The following is a 25,445-nucleotide window of genomic DNA, read 5'->3' on the forward strand; positions in this document are numbered from 1 at the left end:
ATTTGGATGGTTTGACTCACATTTCACGTGTGCTTTTTACATCATTGAAATAGATGAAATATGAGATTGAATTTTAATCATGACAGTTTCAATAAACACGCTTTTTGAAAAGTGCAAAACAAATGAGTGCAGCATCCAGGAATTGAAGGAATGACACTGAAACAGCCAATGAGATTATGGCTTGATGGTCATGTGACAATGACGATGCTTAGTACAACAAGAGTGACAGTGAGTATTGGCAACCAACTGGAGCGAAGCAGCACTAAGCGTAGGAGTTATTTTATTCGACGCATGCGGCATCTGTGTAGTGCTAAAACCTGGAATCGCATTTTTTTCTGTTGAATTTTTACTTATTTCCAATACATTATTTACATATTTTATTTTATTTATTTATTTTTTGTCTCTTCAGATAATGATATAGAAGCTCACGGTGAAAGATGCTGTGAGATTCGAAGCAGGACTAAGACTAGGTGAAGAAGTAAATATAACACTTTTGTAGTCCAATTTTAGGTGTGTGCATGTGGCCTGACTAAAAACATGTCGGGCTATTTTTGAAGTACGCTTACAGGATCACTCTCGAGTGTCCTTCACTTCTACGGTTGCAGTTACAATCTTCAAACAAGATGTGACAGGCTTTTACAGTTAAGCGTCCAGACTGCCAACAAAGCTGGAAAACACACTTCACGGCAAGATAAAAGTCTCAGTCCCAAGTGGAGGAGTCTGGAACGATAGAAATATGAATGAGATCATAGACCCCGTGTCATTGTCTGGTGAGGATGATTTAATGTGGAGTGCATGCTCCTGCCCTTTTCAACGGTCAGGAACCGTGGGTGATGACCTACAAACACGAGCAGATACATATAAAAAACAAAACAATGGCGTTCCCTCTGTGGGGCGCCAGGGCTCTCCATCAGAGACAGGGTAAGAAACTAGGTCATCTTTGAGGAGTAGACACACAGATTGTTCCCAATGGGAGTGTTTAAGGCCTCTGGTGCAGATATCGCCTCCCAGGAGAGATGTTTTGGGTAGGTTCAACAGGAAGGGCTTGGTTGGGCTAGGTGCCTTGGTAATCCCACAGGGGCCTGCAAAAGTACGACCTGGGAGTTGCAGCGATTCGGAACAAGCCAAACTGTAGCTTTAGGGTCAGAAGCCAAACTGATTTGCAAGGAGACAAGGACAACAAAACCACTTCATTAAAATGTGACATGACTCAAGCATAAGCGTGGGAGGAAAAGAAGAGGCATGTTTTGGTTGGCCTGGAAACCCCTGACAATCCCAACGGTCTGCTTGAGAAGGAATTGGAATTTATGTCCGCCAATTTGGAGTAACCTTCTCCAGTAAGAGCCTGACCTGCTAACTCCCTACAGCACAAGAACATTAAAGCGGTGCCCCTTCACATCAATGCAGTATTGACACGATTAAAAAAGCTCAGAGAATCACAAAGCAACCAACCAACAAACAAAGATCAAAGGCGAAGGTCAGACTCCAGATTACGGCAGTTTATTTAGCTAGCAAGGTTCAAAGAAATTGACCCTGGAGTTCAACAGAAACTAAAGCTGAATTCTTAAACCATGTCTGCAAACAGGCTGTCTGCCCGGCCAGGCCGCACAGGTGCACTCGAAGTCGCATGTGGCGAGGTTAGCAGGCGCCTGCACAGACAGCGCTAATGGGTTTGCCACAGAACGCTGTACTCTGCTACGTCTTGGGCGTGGGAATGATCTCTGTGAGCCTGCTGGTCACATGCATACAGTAGTCTGCAGCAGAGTAAATTCGGTTTAGGGCAGATGTCTTGACATTGGTGCCTTGGAGCCAAACTTTTGATTCAGAACAGTGAATGAATGAAATGAAAAATAGATGTGAAAGATAGTCTATTTTAAGAATCTATTTTGATTCCCGCAACAATGTGCCCCACAAGTTTCAGGGCAAAGATGTCAAACCACATTGAATCTCATGAACAAAGCTTTACTTGTGCGTTATTTGCGGAGACAAGAGTAAGAAACTTGTGCATTGAGCTGAGCAACTGAATCACACGTCTGACTGTAGCAGGGCACAGAGGATATAAATTATTCAGAGGATTCTTAACTATGCCTCTTTAAAGGACAGCTAAATCACTGTCAAGTGTGAAGTCTCGATACTGACAAACAATAATTTCTTTTTAAAAACACATTCATCTGTTTGTTGTCAGACTTCATCGATCAAACCATAAGGATGCAGCCAACTCCACCTCGTGAAGCCAAATGTTTTCAGAGTATTTGTTTTGTTATATAAAGTTGGCTATATCAAATAATTATTAAAATAAATATCAGAAAATACATTTTCTTGTCAGCAGTGACTGAACAGCGATTCATCTTCTTTGTCTTTTCCAGATTTTCTCACAGCGGTTGCTACAGCAAGTCAGACATCTCCACCTTGACCTATCTTGTGCTTCCTAACCTCCTTCCTCACATCCACGAATATCAAAGGTCATCTTACTCTTCTTTAGTCGGGTTTGTCGTTCCCAGTCCGTTTACTCAACATGTCCAACACATTTGGACCACTCTACCGTTGTCTCCAGATATTCAACACACGTGGTAATAAATAAAAATCCCCGAATTCCCCCTTGTAAAATTCAGAGAAAAAAAAATTGAAAAACAAAACCCAATAATAATAATATATATATATATATATATATATATATATATATATATATATATATATATATATATATATATATTTTTTTTTTTTAAGAAACAATTAGAAAAAAAATATATATACATATATATATTTACTTATTTATTTATTTTTTTGTTCTAATTGTTTCTTTTATTCAATTTTTTTTCTATTCTTGGGAAAAAAAAATTCTATAAAAAATTTAGAAAATTCATTTTTTTAATTTTTTTTTTTTCAAATTTTACTCTATACAAGTAGCATATTTTACAGTGAACAAAAATTGTGCCTAAAGCAGCAGCACGTACAAATTACTGGAAGTATTTGTGAGTGGAACCAGTATCCAACATTTTCCAACCCTTCATCAATTTCCCCTGATGTTTCACGAGACCTTTTAAGAAAAAAATTCTCAGTTCTGCCACTCCATGCCTCGTTCATCTTCCTCCATCCTTGCAGGAGCCCTCTGCATTCGGCTTCACTCCAAATAAGACCTCCCTACTTCTCAAGACTGTGATGCATGACTGTCTCTGTTTTCCAAAAGTCCATTAGTTGCTGGCAGTGGGCCGTTCCCTCTCCAACAGACAGAGATAAAGATGCAAAGCATGGCTGCCCAGGAAGCCACGTGGACCTGGACAGCAGAGAGTGAGAACGAACAGAGAATTGAGCAGGACGGATGCAATGCACCTTGATACTGGCCCAGCAAGGAAGGGAGAAGTTGCAGTGTTTGATGATGAAGACAAATGAAAGATCGAATGGGACAAAGGCAATGGACAAGGTTGAAGTAGAGTAGTTCAGCATGTAACATATGAGAATTTGCTTCAATTCATACATATTACTTTCAGTAACTCACTTTTTTTTGCAACATCCATTTTTACATTGAATATTACGACTAGCTTTGGGTCACTGGAGCGACTACACATGAACAAGACAAACGAAAACGGTTTCTTTCAAGTTTAAGCGAGGGCATTTTGGTCCCTGATTAATACTGTTGTCTAACTTTCCCAACTTTGTTCCAGCCGATGAATTGCTTTTTGTGCTTTCCTCCATATTTCCCTCCGCCAGACTGAGTGCATGAAATCTTCTGAAGGCGCATAAATGTGCTAATGATGGCTATCGTTGTGTCGTGGACTTTATTCATTTGGAGCTGTGGGGAAAATGGAATTGGGCTGGCATGAAAGATTTGAATTATGTTTTATATTATGCCATCAGAAGTGAAGTTTAAGTTTCAGCTAATAGATTTGTCTCGCACTTTAAAACGCTGATGTTGGTGCTAATTCAAGTGTTTGACATCGGATTTACTTAAGAAGAATATACTGGGCCAAATAATTCAACGTTCTACTTTTTCATTGTATTATGTAATGGCATCGAGATGGTTGGGTTGGTTTTTGTGCTGCGGAGTTTCTTTGATAGGCTTCTATGCCCAGAGAAAGATTCCCATGAATAAAGCGTTGTCTAATCTGAAATGATTTTACTTTGAAACCCAGTTTCCTCTGGCAGCAAGTGCTCGCACCATGGCATTGTCGGGTCAAATGGAAAGTTTCCAAGTCAGGCAGACGCTTGACATTCCACTTGAGTTAGATTCATGAATGCGCCTGTAATACCGCCCAACTACAACTCAACAGTTCAACAACTATTGTTTTATTTTCAATCAGAGTTTAAAGTAATACACTGTCATAAACAAGAGGGAGTTTTTACATGAAATCCTATATCAATAAGTGGCAGCGCAGAGAAGGTTTATCTTGAGAGCGAGAGTGCCAGATGAAGAAATAAAGTCTAGAATTGTTCTTATCCTCATGGCACCGGTGATGATAGCTGGAAGATTTCCCTTTCGCTTGTCTCGCTCCTTCTATTTGGAAGAAAAAGGGAAACAGATGCAGTGACTCCCGGTTGGAATATTCCATTTTACAATTTAATCTCAGTCAAGCAACACCGGCAAGTGATAAGACAATCCTCCAGTGGGTCTAACAAAATCAAAATGGAGACAAAGTTTGCGCTGCCTGATATCCCCCAAGATGGAAGGTTTCCTGATGGGACTCGCGGATGTTTATACCTCTCAAGTTGGCATGTTATTGGCTGGATCTCTGACTCGACAGGAGACTGCGCTAAAGGTGCGTTGAACAAGACATTAACTGCCTACTGTAGAATAGTTAGCAACCCAAAAGGGAAACAGAAGGCGTCAACCCTGGAACAGGGAAGTGAACGGATGAGTCAGGCAATATCGTAAACCTCTTTGTGCGCGGTGGAAATAGAGAGGGCGCCTTATAAATGTTGCCCATTAACTCGTCTTTCCACAGAGTGGGATGTTAACATGCTGAACCCCACCCCCCGCACACAAACACACATACAGTCCCTGCAATAAAAGAGTCAATTACTTGTGTTCCTCATTCATTGATTTTCACTGATTCGCTTGTTAGCAACAGTAATTATTGCAGGCAAAGCTAAATAGAGGTGAAGAGAAGCAAGAGATGAACAATAAACGCCTGGGTGGAAGCCAGTCGACTTGCTCCTGAATGGTCTATCGATCACAAGGCTAAAAAAAACGTCTCGTTTTCAAAAAAGAAAACTGATATGATTCACAAACATGGCAAAAATGACGCATTAAAATCAATTTATCCAAAATCACAAACACAAAAACCATGTCCTTTTATGCTCTGGTGAATCTTTACTACTTTTTTCTCTCCTTTATGATGAACCATTTATTATACAGTATTAGTTTCTTTTTTTAAAAGAAGATTATTCTATTGTTTGTAAGAGCAACACTTGTGTTCTGACATACGCTCAGACTGACATTATCGCTTAACCTGACGTGTATTTCCCAGCTCCCAAACAAGCATCCCTATGAGTGTTCATTTTTTCATTATTTTTTTGGAAGGAAATAGGTTGTCAAGCATCGACATTTTCTCATATGATTTTGAAACAGCATTTATTGCAGCGTTTCGACTCAATTATTCTATTGAATTATAATGAGATTTTTATGAAGCTGTCACTGAGTGGAGATTCAACTTCTTTGACATTTCACTTTATAGGCTAATCTTTGCCCAACACTGGCTCCTTTATGAACTTGTGTCAAGGCTTGTGCTTTACATTTGACCTGAAATACACCTGCAGCGATGTACTGAAAGGGATTGACAGTGCTCAGATTGTGACGTGACACAGTTCTGTATTCCGCATTTAGACTGGATTTGAAGTAAACAAACCTAGAAAATTACCTCTGCGACGGAGGTTAGATTTATTCAGGCAACTGTCTGTCAGCAAAGTGTCTATGAGTGGATGTCAAATTTTCAGGAGCTGTTGGTAATAGTTCAAGGAACTGGTGCTTTCATTTTGATCGTGTTCTGCACTTAAAACAATCAAATAAAATAAATGAATAGCCAAATTTACGGTAACATATGGGAAAATACTGGCAGCTGTGGTTATCAGGAATGTACCTTTTAAAAAAATAGGGAAATCATTTTTACAGTTTTCTGAAAATAATGGTAGAAAAAGAACAACTCATTATAATAATATATATTAATTTTTGACTTTGCAAAATTATCATCAATCAATCAGTGGCTGTAAATAAAACAGTTTATAATGTTGATCTTTTTCAGTGATTTTTGTAAATATAACAGTAAAATGTATACAATTTAAACCCTAGATGAAGATCTGGGTCCAGTATATTTTGCATCACCCACTGCTGTCTTTCCCATACTGCACTTCGAGAATGTCGGTCTTGCTCTTTAAATAATTCTGTAGTTGCAATAAAAAAAAAAAAAAAAAAAAAAAAAAGTAAATGAATAATATAAAAAATGTAACATGTAAAATAATAATAAAATTAAAAAATATATATAATAATAAAATGGCGCAAAAGTGCTGCTTGGCAGAAGTCTGGGATCTCAGAATGCTATTCCACTGAAACATGATATTGGACAACTTCAAGTATGTGTTATATGTGTGTATGTATTTGTCATTTCAATGAACAATCCCAGCTCAGCTGTTACGAATGCAGTCCCTTTGCACTAATATCACGCACTAAGATGAGTGTCCTTACAGACCAGAGAACAAAATGGAGGCTTGCTGGGGAGTAGTTTTGTTCAAGTTAAGCGTCAGTATTTTTCAACATGTACTGAGGGGCACAAAAGCTGAGACAAATGATTTTTTTTTTAAAAACCCATGCGAATCATCCTTTCACATCTATCACTCTCCTCGCTCTCTTCACTCCCAGATTATTTATTGCATCTCCCAAAGACACCGAAGATATTAATCAATCACCACCGCATACAAAGGTGATAACTATCTACATTTACTCCTCCATTTCCTGACGCACCATCCATCATTTTCCTATTTAAAATGTCTCTTTCAATGCTACCCACCGCATTTTCCCGACACACATTCTACCCTTTTTCATCCCAAAATCTGAGTCACAACACAGAAACACTGTCATCACACAGGCAAAGGACTATAACAGCGGGGAAATATGTTTGCTGTTTGGGCTTGTTGTGTTGAATCCTAATGAGGTATCAGACTCTGCAGGAAGAGAGCTTTCTCTTACCCTGACAGGCTGATTTGCACTGGGGGAAAAACAGAAAATAAAGAGCCCAGCAGCTATAAAGGCATTTTCTGGGCTTAGCGGCGTTATTAACGGAGACATAGCAGCAGTCGGAAGCGACAGGAGACATATATCACTAAAGCCTCGGCAAGCTTTATTAAAATCCACTAATTTTCATGAAACCCATCTGCTAGGAAATAAACAAAACCTTACGATTGTTATTCAGTGCGGTCGACATTAGTGGCGACATTGACAAGGACAGTATAGACAGTGGAGGGGAAATGAAATGGGTCGAAAGGCACAACAAGGATATTGTATGATCCAGGAATGAAGCCGTATTGTACATGCACTCTCAGACAACCTTGAGACGAGACCTGAAAGCATTGTTTGTGAAAACTCGGAGAACTGAGACAGCTCGAGAGTAACCTTAGCAACTCCCTAACCAATGGCAGGTTGGCAGGAGGTCCTTAAAGACGGGCGATGATGAAACACGCACGCAGAGAGACGCGAACGCCCACACACTGAGAGTCATGCCTCAGGATCTCATATTGACTTTGATTTGCAGAGGTAAACTGGTGTTTTCAGGAGGGGGCTGCAAGATGACACAACGCCTTGGGACACAATTGTGCACAGTCGAGGGGGGGGATCAAATTTTGACTCTATACCGCCGGTCTGGTACATCTGATGCAATATGTCAGTGCTAACATGTGCTCTTACTAGTTTCATCACTTCATGAGTGTAACACACATAAAAAGGAGGAACTGTGATAGTCTAATCCAAGAATGACGCTGGATTTCAGAACAGCCACAGTGTTCCCTGGCTAGCTGGGGACGGTTTTTACGTACACCTACATCCGATTCATTCATCTTTAGATGGAATCCCATTCATTTACCAATAATCCCAGTCAATTTATCCAACACATTTTCAGTCACAACAGTGACTATTTGGAAGTGGACTTGGGCGTCCCAGACCGACCCATCCTCACTCCCACGTCATGATATATTGATGTTGGAAAGTGGACTATTGCTGCCTATACCGACGACAAAGGCAGGCTTCAGCATAGGCTGCATAGGCGCGTCAGTGGATTAAATGTTTTCATGCGGGGGGGTGTGGATCACGTGGGTGAGCAGTGTGCTAGGACATTGGCCGTGGGTGGAGAAAAATAAAACTTTCTTGACCATCCCCCGGGCAGGGTGTAGCAAAATACATCTCTAGGCAAGTCACACAGGAAGGGAAACATTATACAAGTAACATCCGACTCACGACCTGCTCGACTTACGTCCACCCGTACTTACGACCACAGCCAGCAATAGTTTTTCTTTTTTTTAATTCAGTGTCTGGCACCGTAGCACTTAGCAGCCCGGCAATGCGTACGACAGTTACGGCAGCACAGTATCCCAGCATCTCACTCTCACACCATCTACCACTACAGTAGTAACTATAACCCTTGAGTCGGCTATTTTGAATGGCATTCGTCTTACTCCAATCTGGCCGGGATCGGTTTCTGTCGTCGGTCGTAAGTCGGATGTTACTTGTACTCCATTGAAACCCCTGTGCTTCAATATGCAATGGCATAAGCGGAATACCTACTATTTGACACCTGTTTTGGATTGCCTAGTTGTCAGTTTACAGGTATCCTCCCTGCAGCTTTCTGCACTATGACCACTGAACTTGTCTTGCCCAATGGAAACCTTTGTCTGCAGTTCTGCAGATACTGTGGTATCGTTTTTCAGACTCAGTGCTATGCCAATGCCCCTGAGAAGATGTTGGAGACATTGCTCGGTTTTGATCCCGAAAAGGTACAACACCTGTCTTCTGCTTCAAGAAGTCAGCATATTTCTCTATGAACCTTCTCCAGGGAACTGCTGGGCCCTGGGATGTAATGCTCCATCATGTCCTGGGAGTGTCCCAGAGCACCTGGCTTGAATCCTGCCACCAAATCATGCTCATAATATGCTGCAGTTTGGCTGTATTTTGCAACAGTTTTGGGGCAGCTGCATGACCGTTTGGGGAGTGGTTCGGTTCCTGCTCTAACATGGATGATCCCCTGTGGAAATTCGGCGGAAATGGAGGTTAAACCATGTATCATGAATCAAACCTCATTGTAAGTTCCTCTCGCCCACAGTGCACACGCGAGGAATCCAGAGGTAAGACTCACGGATATGCTCTGTTTAAAGATTGTTTCCTATCCACTGCCTCCCGTCACACTGCTTCACTTGGACACAGAGATAAAAATTTGGAGAGTTTGCACTTTGGTGTCAGAAATCTTGTTTTTACTGGCAGGTTTCTTTCCATTAGGGAATGAAACTACTGTGACAGCCGGAGGAAAAAGACGAGTGAGAGAGACGGGTATGTTGGAGGAAAAGACAGAAACATGGAAGTCTAAAATAACGCATCCTTGTAGGTAACAATGTTCTCACATATTCCAGTTACCAATTGAGCCAATAGCTTCCTTTTCCAACCCTTAATTCCATGTTGGCCTCATCCACGTGTTTTATGATTTTCATTCAGTCAACTCACCTCGCATTTGTTCACCGCTCACCTTGTCCTTAAAATAATACATTTATGGTGAGTGGGAACAGATAGTGGACTCCACTAGAATAACTGCAGTGGTGTTATTATTTGCAGACACAAATTCTGCTCCTTTCGCTGTCTGGCAGACTTAAACCTTTTCCAATGGTTGATGGATTTTTTTTTTTTCTTTGATGGTTTTAAACCCGCTGAGTAATGCACCCAAGAGTCCATTAAGGAGATGGACAAAAAATGAATTAATGCAATGGTAAAAAAAAAAAAAAAAAAAAAAAAAAAAAAAAAGGCTACCAATGTCCTCTGTCTGGTTCGTCTCCTCTGTCTGTTCTCTTCCTCCTTTTATATTTCCTCCACCGTACTTTCCAGCACTTCAAATCCCTGACCCCTCATTCTTCCTCGGCTTCTCGTCTTCCTTTCTTCTCTTTTGTCATTTAACCATCATCATCTCCACATCCTTCAGTCTGTTCCTCGCTCCCAATTTCCCCATTCCTGCTCCCCATGCACCCATTTGCCATCTATCTCTTTTCACCCCTATATTCCCGCTCATCATCCCCCACAGCATTGTTTCAATCGTTCTCATAAGTGTCACGAGAGCCTCATCGAGGGCAGGAATATCTAACAAGTGCTGGTTGACTCACCATCAGCTCCGTCCGACAGCGCAGTCGCCGCAGTCTTTATCATTGTCATGAAAGTCATTATGGCAAATTGGTGAAAGCTTTAAACTGCTTCTTACTTTCAGACTGGAAATATATGAAGCAGAGGTGAAGATGTGATGACAATTTTCATCACAATTTCTGAAGCCATTATGCCAAATGGGCAGATGGTGATGGGGGACAATGAGTAATTGGTAATGTGCCTATAAGAGTTTAGCACATCAAGGACAAGTGAGGCTATTTCCTGCTAATGCTGAGGAATAAAAAACATAAAACTAATATAGGTTTTTCCAAGCATTTTTTATGGGTTAGACTCTCATGAGCAACACTTCACATACAAATGTTTCATTGATTTGTAAGGTGATGAATAGTCATATTGATACTTAAATGCACTCTCTCTCTCTCTCTCTATATATATATATATACACTGCCTGGCCCCCCCAAAAAAAACATTGCTGTGGCATTGTTTCGATAAGCTTCTGCAATGTCACACATTTATTTCCATACAGTGTTGCATTACTTTTTCACCAAGATCTCGCATTGATGATGATAGAGTCTGACCGCTGCGCAAAGCCTTCTCCAGCATATCCCAAAGACTCTCAATGGGGTGAAGGTCTGGACTCTGTGGTGACCAATCCATGTGTGAAAATGATGTCTCATGCTCCCTGAACCAGTCTTTCACCATTTGAGCCCGATCCTGGCATTGTCATCTTGGAATATGCCCGTGCCATCAGGTAAGAAAAAATCCATTGATGAATAACCTGGTCATTCGGTACATTCAGGTAGTCAGCTGACCTCATTCTTTGAGCACATTATGTTGCTGAACCTAGACCTGACCAACTGCAGCAACCCCAGATCCAGGATCCAGGTGGCGACTTCTTTTTTGGCCAGGCAGTATATATATATATATATATATATATATATATATATATATATATATATATATATATATATATATATATATATATATATATATATATATATCCAATAATATGTTTAAGAGACAAAATGAATATTCATGGTTCATGTCTTCCATTGACATATTCTGACCATCAGTCGCTTCTCAGATGGACAAGTAGTGGATATTATGAAAGTTGATAAGCAGGTGCAGATGGCTTGGCTACTAATGGACCCCATACCTGAGACAGGAAGTGATGTGGGCAGTTTTTTTTTAAATGGCAGGATCCCAACAGTGTTTATAAGCATAACTGAAGTCTGCTCACTACTGTTGATTGCTTGACCTTGAGCGCCAACTCGGTCAGATCTTTTCCAGATAGGTAACACACCCAAACAAATTTGAAATTCATATCCAAGAAACAAGGTTTCCTTCTAGAAAGGGATTCCAATGTGCAAATGCAGCGGCAGAGGTAAAGGCTTGGCGTATAATGTGACTATGTGCATATGTATGAACCTTTTAACTTCACAATCTTTCAGTCCAAAGACCTCCTTCGTTTCCATCTCATGCCTCTGCCTCCCCCACAGTACAGAGTGAACACAAACAGGCAAGATTCAGAAGCTTCCCTCCGTCGTTGAGATCCCCGTTGTCATGGTTCAGAAGTTGGATCGCAGGAGGAAGACCTTCATTATTCCCTCTCGCTGATATTTTGGTTAACCTTGTAATGTTTTTCCTTTTTAAAAGTCCTTCATGGATGTGAGTTAGGGGAACGATGATGATGATGATGTCGGGCGATTCCTTAGAAAAAGATGCAATTTCTAAAGTGGAACCTTCAAATGGCGCCATCGAAAGTCAGACAGACAGAAAATCACTCAAACCGGCAATCCACTCGACTCTACAATCACTCAGCAGTCATCAGAGTCTCTCGAGGACGGACCGAGTCATCCACAGACACATCAACAGAGGTGTGTGTCTGCTTGCGTGTGTGAGAGTGGATGTTCTGGAATATTTATAAATGTTGCATATGGAGGAGGAAGATAAGTTGGCATGCAAATGGGTCCATCACAGTGGTTTGTTTTCTTAGTTGAACTGTGACAGCATCTTTTCTACGGCATTACGCGGCATCACTGCGAAGTGACAACATCTGTAACTGTTGCTGCACTTGAGTAGTTCAATATTTTAGGGTTTAATTCTCAGCACAACCTTGTTTACAACCTTTAAAGACAAACTTTTCAGTGTGTGTCCTGCCAGATTACATTTGGATATAGACATAGTTGTATAAAGTCTTCTTTTTTGTCTGCACATTCACATCATTTCTCAAAAATGTATTCTCAAAAATGTGACTTTGCTTTTTCAGCAGCGAGTGAAAGTATATTTACATGAGCTGAGCACCCACATTATAACTTGCTATACATTGCACCTGTATAATTTAAAGCTAACATTAGCATTGGCAGTGTTTGACAGAAACCATCCCTGCATCACAGTATAACATGACTTTTCAGTGGATCATCATGAATGTTCACCTGAAGGATAGGGTTTTGTTGCTTTCAATTCAGTCTTGTTCTCTTACTTCTCCGTTGTGTTGGTAAATAACTTACAATTTCAAAAATAATTCAAATGTAAGAAGAACTTTAAATCTCTAGTTTGTTTGGAAAGTTATCTTGTGGAGCCACAAATGCTGTTGGATAGCTGTTAGCGCTGAATGTCATTGACGCAATTCACCTGTCTAAAACAACTGAAAAATTAGCTAGAGCAGCACTCAACTTCCACTTGAGAGACTCACTATCGTGACTTTCATTGTCTTTCATGAGCAAAAAATGGCATCAAATAACCATTCAAACCGCTACCTCAGTGGTCCCTGAAATGGACCACAATGTATTTCCAAACCAAAGATATTATCTTAATAATTTCTAAAAAAAAAAAACCAAACAAACAAAACAAAACGATGCCCAACATCCAAAACAATTACAATTGCAATGTTAGAAACTGCCATTGACAAAACCATTTATTTTGTCAGCAGGAAACCCATTTCAGTGTCGAGGCATATTTTCAACTCAATAAAAAAAGGTAGTAATGTGAATAACATGAACTGTGAGGCATCAGGATGTGAGGGCATCCAAGCGGCTCAGACACAGGTTGCACTCACTCACATGCCGCTTCAACTGTCAAACAGTGAGCAGCAGACTTGTCACGCTGACACCACGTTAATGAGACATTAAGTGTGAAGTGTTGCGCCTCCTTGACTATTGAACACCTCGGTCACAGACTGAGGCGGTAGGGGCACACATTCACCTTGCAGTGTGTGAGACTGATCAGGTATGACTCAGATACTGACCTGTCCTGACGCGTGATATTATTCTGCTGCAGGGAATCGAAATGGAAAAGGCATAAATCCATATCGCACACAAGACAGTAGCGACAGCAAGCAGTGAGAGGTTTGTTGTGAAGGAGCGGATGGCTGAAAGGGCTGAGTAAAGAAGGGTGGAATGAGGGGAGTGTTGAGGGTTTATGGGGTGTAAAATAGATGCAACACAGGATTAAACCTGTTGCCAGAGAGGAACCTGTGCCAAGTCAAACAGACCTCCAAATAATAACTGGAATATAAATCCAGGTGTTTTGAATGAACAATTGAGGATGTAAAAGTGGGCATCTGCCATTGAGGCATATTCTACAAGAGAGCACCATTTCAAAGATGCAAATGAGTCAGCAATAGTCTTCGGTGAGTAAGATGTTTCCTCAAGTTTTAAAGTCAAGATAAAGAATCCAAAGGAGAGGGAAAAACGGTGCGATATGAAGGGTGTCTGTCATGAGGGATATTTCCAACTGCTTATGACCAAGTCTAATTCTGTCAGTGCTTCCCGCAAATAGTCCTCAAACTGTCATGTGACTCACTCTTCAAACATGTGTTAAAAACCCACAAGTGGTAACAGGAGATTAAAAAGGTCATTACATGATTTAGAACAAACTCGATTGTTCCCTAAATAATGTTGGTGAGAGCATGTTAGGAGTAAGTAAGTAACAGAGTCAAAACCGAATTTGATGGGCAAAACATGAAGACAAACAACTTATTTGAGGCCATCCATCCATCAAGATGATGACCAGGACACCTTTCAGAAACACACTTGACAGTCTGAAGTCGACTCATAAAAAATGGCCCAATTACCGGGAGAAACAGCCGAAGTAACACTAGACGCTACTCAAGTTGTCTGACCTTTCCACAGCTTCGCAATTTATTGGAGAATCGCAAGATAAGTGTGGCATTTTCTACTCCACTGCCACCATAAAAAAAAAAAAAAATCAGTATTGTGGATTTAAAATAACTAATCCTTCCGTGCTTTCTGTCGCTAAAATCCTCTTTCTCTCAAATCAATAATTCCATCCCTGCTACAGGTAATGCACTTATTATGTGGTCTATTACTGCAGATGCACCTGCAAAGAGAATGGGATGTGGAGAGGAGAAAGGTTGGAGGAGTGTTGGAGATGGAGGGCCAGAATAACAACCAATAAGGACATAAAGAAAAGAGGGAGTGCAGGCTAGGTCAAAGTCAAGGATGCTAACAGGGATGTGCCCAAATTCCAATGTGCATGCCTCCGCCCCTTTTCTTTGCATCGGTGAGACAGAATTGTCTCCACACTTTTATTAACAGAGACTAGAACCAAATGAAATTACGATGAAGTCAGCATAAATGGTCGTCAATATACCGTAACGTTCCATTATCTTGAACCATCAAGTATTTCGACAGAGGGATCTGTCAACCACAACGCGACGTTGCTTTAATTGTCTCATTAGGAGGCGAGAGGAGGGTTTTGAAAATGTAGCCAGCAGCAGACGGTGGGTGATGGAGTGCAGCTGAGTGCTCTGCCGGCTGTTGAACGTACAGCTCAGTGTCACGCAGGAGACCCAGTTCATCTGCTGGGAATGACTGCTGTGTTGATCCTGCTGTCACCTTTGAGCTGATCCCTGCTGACTGTGATGTAGCCCTGACAGTGCCGGGCAGAAATGATTTTTTTATCCTCACTCCTGGACCCGGGAGGAGGAAAACAACATCAGAAGTGACTTTGTTTTTTTTTTCCTTGGCCCTTGTGGCCATGCCACAGACGAAGGGACATGGTGCTTTGTTCACTAACGGAGTGGAAAATATCAGAGGAAAAACATGACAGACAAAACAGCCTTGTTAATAGGAATAGCAGTAAGTAAGTGTAAGTGTCAGCATCCTGATGATTCAGATATTCAGAAAGATCTATAGCCTACACCTTCACCTTCTTCTGCCGTTTATCCGGGGTCGGGTCGCGGAGGCAGCATTCAGAGCAGGGAAGCCCAAGCTTCCCGGTCCACACAAACCTCCTCCAGCTCTTCCCGGGGGATCCCGAGGCGTTCCCAGGCCAGACCGGAGACATAATCTCTCCAGCCAGTCCTGGGTCTTCCCCGGGGTCTCCTCCCGGTAGGACATGCCCGGAACACCTCCCCAGGGAGGCGTCCTGGGGGCATCCGGATCAGATGCCCGGAACACCTCCCCAGGGAGGTGTCCAGGGGGCATCCGGATCAGATGCCCGAGCCACCTCAGCCGGTTCCTCTCTATGTGGAGGAGCGGCGGCTCCACCCCGAGCTCCTCCCGGATGACCAAACTCCTCACCCTATCTCTAAGGGTGCACCCAGCCACCCTGTGGAGGAAACTCTCGAGGTCTAGACATGTGTCTTCCAGCAGGGCTTGTTCACCTTTTTGATCTCGGGGCCCACCTTTTCCAGAACAAATGATTCCGAGGCCCATTCAAGGAATAAATCTGATTCATTACTGATTTCAGAGTTACGGATTTCATTTGTGTTCACAGACCATACATGTAAAAAATGACATGAAACCTAATGATTTTTCATGGAAATGCCCAACCAGCAGCAGAATCATGCGCAAGTCATGTTCATCAAATTTACTAAAGAAAAAAAAAAAAACTAGAAAAAAAATACACTTGATGCAAACTGTTGAGAAAATTGGAGAAGTTGTACATCATGAATACAATTCTGTATAAAACAAATATCATAAAACAATGTAAAAATATCATAAAATGTTTTCTTTTTTCTTAAATAAACTAAAATTTAAATCAGTGAAAGTTCAATGAAAGCATCATCATAAAATGCTGAAGTGTGTTAAAACTGAGCGTCTCACGGCCCAGAGGTGTAAAACAAAAAACTTTGAATGGCCCGATGGTTAAGAATCACTGTTCTACAGCATACAATGAACGCACACTTTGTTCAGGCAATTTCATAACAACGTCAGCAATGAATCCTAAAACATCCAAGATGTAAGAATATCGATGGGACAAAAAATACATTTTAGCACATCAAGGAGAATAAGTGATGCCTCTGAGTTGGTGTTGAAGAGTGACGGATACTGGATGTGAATTTAGCCTTCAATGAGGTCCAACTGTCCAAGAAGTGAGTACTATTATTATTATTATTGTTATTATTATTATTATTATAAGTTTCTATTTCTATCCTGGTTGACATTGAGCTGTTTCTTATTGCCATAATGCTCACCCTAAACCTAACCATCCAAAACAAATGGCTGACCTCAACCAGGGCTCTGAGCCAAACTTAAACCCATTTATAATGACCTAGTTATTCTGAAGTTTTAACCCTCAAATACAAGCCTAAATGTGATGGTTAAACTAAGCCAAATGTCCTCACATGGAAGTGTTTTTCCAAGAATTGGACCTCACAAGAATACATAAATGAATCCCCCTCACACACACACACCAGAACAACACTCCATAGTCACCACACAAACATACAAACTGTCTTAATATTAGCTGAGCGATTAACCAAGTGTGGTATTTTATTACAGTCCACTTAAGTGGCCACAAGGCTGTTTATTAAAACCTGGCAAAGGTATTTCAGTGCAAACGCCACCAATACTTTCTGTAAACTCCGAGTCACATAACAATTTTAGTGTTTATTTTCCCCAAGTGTTTGTGTGTATATACGCGGAGGGGCGGCGGAGATATGAAGTCCGCAACTGCATCACTGTTCGAGTGCTGAGTGTTTTGAACAGGATGTTCAGACTTTGTTTTCACATTATTTTTCACATTATTTTTGTCACCAACAAAACAGGCCTCACCACGGTCATTTTGTGCTGCATCTGTTTTGACAATAACAAGCGCTGTAAAACCTTCAATACATCCCTAATTTGATTTGTTGAAAAGAAACACGGCGCGACAACAGAATCCAAAGAGGATGTTTGACGAAATGAAGAGTATATTTTTTGTTTGGACGTTTATGCATCCCAATAACAAATAAGAGCACAACAGCAGTTACCGCCATTCTGTTGTCGGGCCACTAGCGAAACAATAAACACTAACATTTTAATTATTAATGCTCAAACAAGCGCACACTCGGAAGAACATAAAACTATTCATGAGCGCAACACAAACAAACAAGCCAGATTAAAGAAGAAAGGACAGTCTCAACACCAATTGAGGAGGTTTCAGCAACAGAAAAAGAAACAATTTGAATCAAACAATCCATGTGTATAGATGAAAACTTTAGTAGGTTTATTAATCTGTAATTATTGTTTTAAGACGTTCACATCAAATGCAATGACGCTGACTCTTTAACATTCTCAAATCAGTTTAGGGCAGTGCTTCTCAATTATTATCCCCCACCCCCTCCAAGGAAGAAGTAAACGTGTCAAACATCTGAACTCCCCGTCGCCTCGGCAACTCGTATCATTTGTCTGTAAGACTACACCTCTGCATAACATTGTATCCTTGTTAACGTCAAAGAAAAGAAAACAGAAAGATATAGATCAACTTCCAATGAAGAATAACTGTATTAACATTGTTTTTGTCTGTAACAGACAGAGTGTATCAATTTGCTTGAAATAAAAAAAAAAAAATCATGAGTGGATGTGCAAACTGACACTTTATTCTAGTACGGCACAAAGGTATATTCCCTGAAGTCATATGTAAGTCTTTGTAGGCCATGATATTGACATGCTAGTTTTGGACACGCTTTTAATCCATTTTGAACTTGAGTTCCAAACTATGTATAGCACTGTTGGACCGATAAAATCACTGTACGGGCCAGATTCGGCCCCCGGGCCTTGAGTTTGAGATGAAAATGATTCAAAAATCACTAAAGGAAAGAATTACATACAATACAAAAAATTCAGGGATGAGGATCAGCTGCTCTGTCTCAAAAACCACGGTTCTCTGTCTTCAAAGAGCGGTCTGTCCCTCACCTGAGACCCTCCCCGGGAGGAGGAGGGTCGTCTTCAGCTACGTGACGTTGTATTGTTTCGTTGTGGTACAGAAAGAGCTGAGCCTAAAGATTGCTCTTCAGTTAGCCAACTCTGGAGGGTGTCTTAAACATGGTGTGAGGAATAGAAACACAATTGGAAATATTTTGACAATATATATATATACATGATAAAGAAAGAAGAAAAGTTGCCATGACTGATCGTGTCCAGCATACACCTGTACAATATTAAAGAAGATGTGCAACATTATTGTGTGAAGGAAAGTGGAGATGAGAGAGCAGAGATGTCGAGCGTGTTTCTTGTGTGGGCGTCTTCCATTAAAATGGAGCAGACAACAGAGCATTTTGTTTTGGCAAATGCAGAAAAACACAATGCTCGTTCCAAATATCTTCGGCATGACTGTGGACATGTTATCAAATGTGTCACAAATATGATTCACATTTACTGTATCTCACTTTTCTGCATCACCTTTTCTCCCTTATTTCCAGCCACCACAAACCACAGTTCAAGTCTGATGTGTTTCAGTGCGAGGACGGAGGGCGCGCAGATGGAATGGAAATGAGACGCAGCAGTCATGTATTTACGAAGCTGGTTAACCGCTGAGGGAATGAAGCATTTAACCGTGCGAACCATATCTGTGTATCATTAAGATCGTTTGCATAGATTCCTCCCCCGACAACAAACATAAGCTGGTAGAATGTCAATGAGGATGAGGGTGATGATGATGTATAGCTTCATCCTCGGAAGATGACAAACAATATCCGTGGGAAGTCAACAAATTTGAGCACCAGTTGCATCACTGACTGAATTTGTTCACATCTGTCAAAGGTTGGACCGGCTGTGTATAAATAAATGATCTTAAGATGCGTGTTTATCCGTGTGCTTTTATACATTTCTGTATTTATAAACCTGATGCAATATTACCAACATAAATATGACAAAAGGTCTTCATTCAATGTCAAGAGGCATCACCTGTTGGCAGTGAGAAGTGCTTGACAATCTTGAGATTTGTTTCTTCTCCCACACTAGTATCGGTGTTGACGTTTTTACAAGTAACTTACGACAGGGGGATCGGTTCCGACCAACCAGTCGTAAGTGAGATTGAACGAAAGTCGAATGCCATTAAAAATGCCCGACACAAGGGTTATTGATACTAATGTATTGGCTACACAATGTCAATCTGTTGCATTTTTAAGCAACTTTTTTCTGTTGAATACTATTATGTACCGAGCTGTTTACAGCCGTAACTGTCACACCTGTCGTGCGTGTTGCCGGGCTGCTACGTGCTGCGGCGCCAGACATTGAAAAAAAAAAAAAGTCCAGCAGGTCGTAAGTCGGATGTTACTTGGAATTTGTCTCTGTGTTGCTAGATAGTGAGCTACTTCATCCAGAACCAAACCGTAAAAGGTTTCTATGTTGTCAGCAAAGACTATTGCGGCCAGATGGACTTGCGCTGCTTCAGATCTGAGTTGGGGCACGTCCCATCTTATGCGTACGTTTTGTTAACCAACCCACATCTATATATATGGACGCCCCTGCATCCCATCCCATTTATTTATTCATTTATTTATTTTTGTCCACAGTATAGTCTTCAGTCAGCTCTGGCACAGGATCAATTGACACTGGATCATGTAGCTCCTTCTTCAAGGAGTCTTTGAGAAGATTTCTGCTATTTATAGGCCCTGTGTGGCTCAAACAAATATGTTTCCAGCCAACAGAGACGTGGCCAGTATAAATTGTTGGACTGTCTGCAACACAACACAACAACGTCGGATCTGCTGTACATTGGGCTTTATGTATACCAGCTAAAAGTGCAGCTCAGATGAAATTAGGGGATAATAGTTTTCCAACAATTGCTTGAGAACTTTGAACAACATACAACTATGGCCGTCTTTATGAAGCTGTGTCTGAAGATTATGTTTGCCATTATCTGAAAGCCAGTATCGTAACAGTCACAAGACATTTTTGGAAAACATAAAGTGCGTTTTCCGACAATGAGTTGAACATTACATGAGGACTATCTCATATATTGGTGTGACATGGCATTTCCAGCATCCCAAATTCTAACAACAGTTGTTGCATGTCTCTGTGGAGCTCACACACTGTGTGTTGTGTTGTTGTGAGATAGCTTCAGACTTATGTACTGATGTTTTGGTCCAAAGTGAAAGCAATACAAGTCATGTAAGACATGTGCATAAAAGGTGAAGCCTGGTCTCTGAACGCCACTCAACATCTATCTGGCCAACCCTCTCATTTATACTCAAGCAAACCTCGAGTGGAATCAGACTGTCAATGTCAATGCCAGCGACTTCTCTGGCTCCTCGGGTTGGATTCAAATGTGAAGCAAACAGCCGACTAAAATGGAGTCAGAGAATAGTCTGAACGTGAATGCTCAGCAAGGAGCTCCAAATAATTGCTCCCCCCCACTGCACCTGTTTTGTTGTTTCCCAGAGACACTCCTCATTGTCTGCAGCCATTTTACCCGTCAGCGGACCTTTGTTTGGATGCCACGTCTTACCTTTCTGATGCCTTCCTTTGACTCCTCCACGTTGTTATTAGCACCACCTGTGCGGTTAATCATCCGCCACATCTGCGAGTACATGGGATCTCTCTCGAAGGGATTCATGGCCTTGGAGCGCACCTGGTCATAGACGGCCGAGTCTAGCACGGTACCATACGGCAACTCCGTCTGCTTGGATAAGTCCTGGAGAGACCTACAGGGAGGAAAGGTGGAAAAAAAAGAGAAACATTTGCATTCACACTCCACTTCATCTGAGTCATGACAGTTTTAGGGCATGACTGAAATTCATCCAAATGCTGACAAGAAAGCTGCTTGCTTGTCTGTTGCCAGCAGGGAACGTCGGAGGCCAGAGGATTAAAAGTGAAAGTTAGTTATAGGATCCGTGTCTGACCACATCTGATGGAGGATGTATGATTTATGTGGAGTTGGGAAAAGCGCACTGCAAGGATTTCGTGTCCATGTGGATAGACAGGAGCAAAACAAGCTCTTCAATGACAAACATGTTAGATTTTGGTGGCAGAGACTGACAGGAGCGAACCTGTGTGTCTGGATTGTGAGGTGTCAATCTACCAAAAAGTCGCCGTTTATAAATGATGGACTACCAATGGGGGTCTGGGCATCTCTGCTGCCCCTACAGGCCGACCTCGGAGAGGTAGATGAACACTGGAAGTCATCGGTTCAACGAAACAACCGGACAGCGGCTCGTGTGAAGCCCTTTTTCCTGCCAAGATTTCATGCGGTACTGTGTCTAACATCAAATAATAATCCCTAAAATTGTGACTTTAAATGAAAAGCAGATTAGCACTGGTGTGTTCAGTTAAATTCTTATATTGTGCATAAAAAAAAAAAAGTCATTGAGCGCTAAGACTGGACGCCCCTGCATCCCAGTATATCCTTTTAGTTGATCATACATATAGAAGTAAAGCAAACTAATGCATCACTTTTCACCCTCCTTTATTTCTCCTCCTATACCTGAATACCATCTGCAGATGCAAATTAAATTAAAGTTGTTTTCCGATCGCTGGTACGTGACACATCGAGCAGCAATGCGTCAAAATTATTTACACTTTTCAGGCGATGATTTCGCAGCAGCTGAACTTCTCAAACACACCCACACATCATGACTCTGTTTTGATTAAAGTGTCACATCATATCTGTCAAGCGAAGGGGGCGGAACGCTACAAGAGCGAAGAAAGGAAGGACAGAGGCATTGTGTGCTGTGGAATATTGGATTTGATTGATAACCATAATATCATGTAACTCGGAATGAAGAGTCTGCAGACATTCAAAGGCAACAAATCTGAAAACAAACTTTTTTTTCCCGGAAAGTTTAAATATTAGTATTAAAGCTATGCATTTACAAGTAGTCATACACACTGTAAGCGCATCACGGAAAGCCTGTTTATTTTCCAATTAAATACAACAGCAGTGATGAAAAGCAAAAACAAATGCTACTGAACAAAGCTGGCGACAGTGGAATATGAAACTGGCTGACTGGCAGTGTCCCGGAGCAAAGCATGAATGGATGGATATGTGATTTTCCATTTCACATTTTATGAGCAAATACGCACACCTTTGGCTATTCCACTGCTCAGTATGCAAGCGTCTGTTCAATTCGTTGCTTAGGGAACGTTTTTTGGACGTGATCGCAGACATCCATCCGCAAATAAATGGCACCACTAACCTTTGTGTGTTTTCCAGTATTTTGATTCAAACACTCGGGTTAACAAGATTAGGACTACAAGAAACTATAATGCTTTTTTTTTTTTACTGCAAACAGAGCAAAAAAATGTGCCCACCCAAAATGAGAAAACTAGGGAGGATACGCACCATAGGCTACGCAGAGGAGAGGTGGATTTGCCATGGCAACCAGAGAAGGGAAATGCAGAGAGACAAATAAGTAGAGGACTTAAACACTATACGCTTAATCTGGGACTTTAAATTCCTTCTAGCTCACTCTGGGATCTGGCAAATTTGGGCGTGGTTCAAGCATGCAGACATGAAGAGGACTGGTCTGACTGGAGAGGAACATCAAGAATGGTTGGTGGAGGAGGCTCAACTGTTGATGCTCTGGTGCCTTCACCAAAGGCCCCTTCAGTCAGAATTGAAATGGCTAAAAGTATTCCAGATGAGAACAAGACAACATGAGTGGCGCGCTTAACTCCGGCGGATCAAGGTGGTTCGCAGAGCTGTGGACGGAACATTAGGGTCCACACTCACATCCTGAAGTAGATCAATTTGAGCAGCAGAAAAAAAAAAAACGCTGCTGAATTTGGCTCGAGCAAAACGATTCATGCTGGACTCTGAGTGCACTGGAGCGATCAGTGGGGACGGAACACTGAAGGATGATGTTCACCCACAGCAGGCCATGAGGTCAGCGTGGATCAGAGGAGCTCAAATCAGAGCGGAGGCCACATGCAGTCCACACAGGATTAATATTGAATGTTTTTTTTCAAACAGGTTTATTTAAACCTTTGCACTTTTGGGCGAAACTGCATCGGAAAAAAAAATATCAAGAAGAATGATGGTTTGCTTATAAAGGAGCTACAAATTTGGTCATCAAGGGAGAGAATAAAGTTACAAAATTGTTCTAATATTTTGATGGAAGCTTATGACATTCTCATTTACTTTGTTAATTTCTTTTTGAAAAGTAATTAATAGGTAAGAAAAAATGCGCTGAAACTACAAAATAAATTGCTCAGAAAAAATAATAATAATACTAACCACAAAACAAACAAACCAAACAAAAAAAAAGACTACAGAAATGATAACAAATATAAATCCATCCATCCTCAACCGCTTATACATTGCCAGGTCGCAGGGGCAGCAGCTTCAGAAGGCCATGCCAAACGCCCTTTTCCCATGCAACATCCACCAGCTGCAACTGGGGGATCCTGAGACACTCCCAGGCCTTTGTAGAGATATAATCCCTCCACCTGGTTCTGGGTCGACCCCTCGGTCTCCTCCAAGCTGGTTGTGCCTGAAACACCTCAGGCACGATGCTGAAACCATCTCAACTGACTCCTCTCAATGCGGAGAAGCAGCGGCTCTACTCCGAGTCTCTCCCGAGAGACAGAACTCCTCACACCTTGTCTACAATCACAATAAAAAATTTGGAATTCAGATATTGGCAGATATAGGAGGTGAACATAAGAATATAAACAACAAAACTGTCTAATCAAAATCCAAAAGTTGGCTCTGAGAAATTTTTATGGGCTTCAATGTTTGCAGCGCATTGTGGAACTGGAAGTGATAATCTTAGATAGTCCATTCAAAAAATCTCATCAATGGATGGAATGGGACTCTCTTTGACCCCAGTCTTTCTGAAGGGGTTAACACCAGGTGATGAAACGAGTCGTCTCCATTGGACCTCCATGGTTCTGTCAGTGAGAATAAGGTTGAAACATATCAAAGTGTGTGTGTCCTGTGAAACCGTGTAGCTATGAATAAACACAGAACCGTTTCAGGAACAAATCATTCTTTGTTTGCTTAAATGGCTGTGACACTGCACCTTTCATGTCAGAAGCCCTGAGAAATGTTCTGTGTGATGAAGAACAAGAATTTTCATTAATTTAATGGTAATACAATCCCAAAGCAGCGTCACGGACGCATTTCTTCATTATAAGGCGGTTGCTCATTCACAAAAACACACTCTACCGACGAGCCTCGACAAAAGGTCGCAGCTCTCGTGGTTCCTCCTTTGCTCTCTGGTGCCCTCCTCCTCTACCTCGCTGACCCAATTTAACAAATTGCTTTGCACGTTTTAATGAACTTGGCCATTAACATGACTCTTTTATTGTTGTCAATTAATCATTGGCCTTAATAATCTGCACTCCCCAGCGACTCCCGGGAGAATACGCGGGTCTGTCAGCATGGCGGCCGCACAGGATCCCACTGAATTGCTTGCACTGCAACTACGAGCTTGTTATTTTGAAGTCAAGCGTGTGCATATGAGCAGAGGAAGTGGAGGAAGTGGAGCACAGGCATCAAAGACGGGGGGACGACCCGGAGTCTGGATTCAAAAGGCAGGGTTCCTGGAGTGTCCCCATCAGGACTAGATAATGGAGCGATGCAATGCATTTCAAATTTCTCGGATTCAGCCGGGATTAAAACTGATTCACATTTAAATCTCAATTTAAATCCTTCTTCCATGGTAATTTTAGTTCTTTATTTTATTATATAAATGAGGAAACAATTGAGGCCGGATCCGTACTGTAACTTTGCTTGGATTTACAAACATCCAAAGTATTTCCCGACGAATTTGTATTAGTTCTGGTCACAGCACTGGTTAAAAAACAAAAGCACAGGACCAGAATTTCTGACTTCCTAAACCACAACAGATAATGGAGTCGCTGAAATAAATCAACTTGTGTGTGTCAATAGTGAGAGAAACAGGATTTACTGATGTTCTGAAGGGATTCTC

The 25,445-nt window shown here is 41.4% G+C and overlaps 1 protein-coding gene across 7 annotated transcripts in view; it reads right to left on the reverse strand.

Annotated features, from left to right (window-relative positions):
* Nucleotides 1–25,445, reverse strand: part of grid2 (glutamate receptor, ionotropic, delta 2) — a 410,310-nt gene that overhangs the window by 51,265 nt on the left and 333,600 nt on the right. For all 7 annotated transcript variants that reach the window (XR_008415513.1, XM_053869669.1, XM_053869670.1 and 4 more), the window contains exon 13: nt 21,020–21,215. Coding sequence is in view for 6 of the 7 variants with exons in the window: in XM_053869669.1 (XP_053725644.1) it covers nt 21,020–21,215 (196 nt within the window). In the remaining variant the exon portion in view is untranslated. The remainder of the gene's footprint in view (nt 1–21,019; nt 21,216–25,445) is intronic.

Source organism: Synchiropus splendidus, chromosome 7, assembly GCF_027744825.2.
Source record: "Synchiropus splendidus isolate RoL2022-P1 chromosome 7, RoL_Sspl_1.0, whole genome shotgun sequence".
Lineage (NCBI taxonomy): Eukaryota > Metazoa > Chordata > Actinopteri > Syngnathiformes > Callionymidae > Synchiropus > Synchiropus splendidus.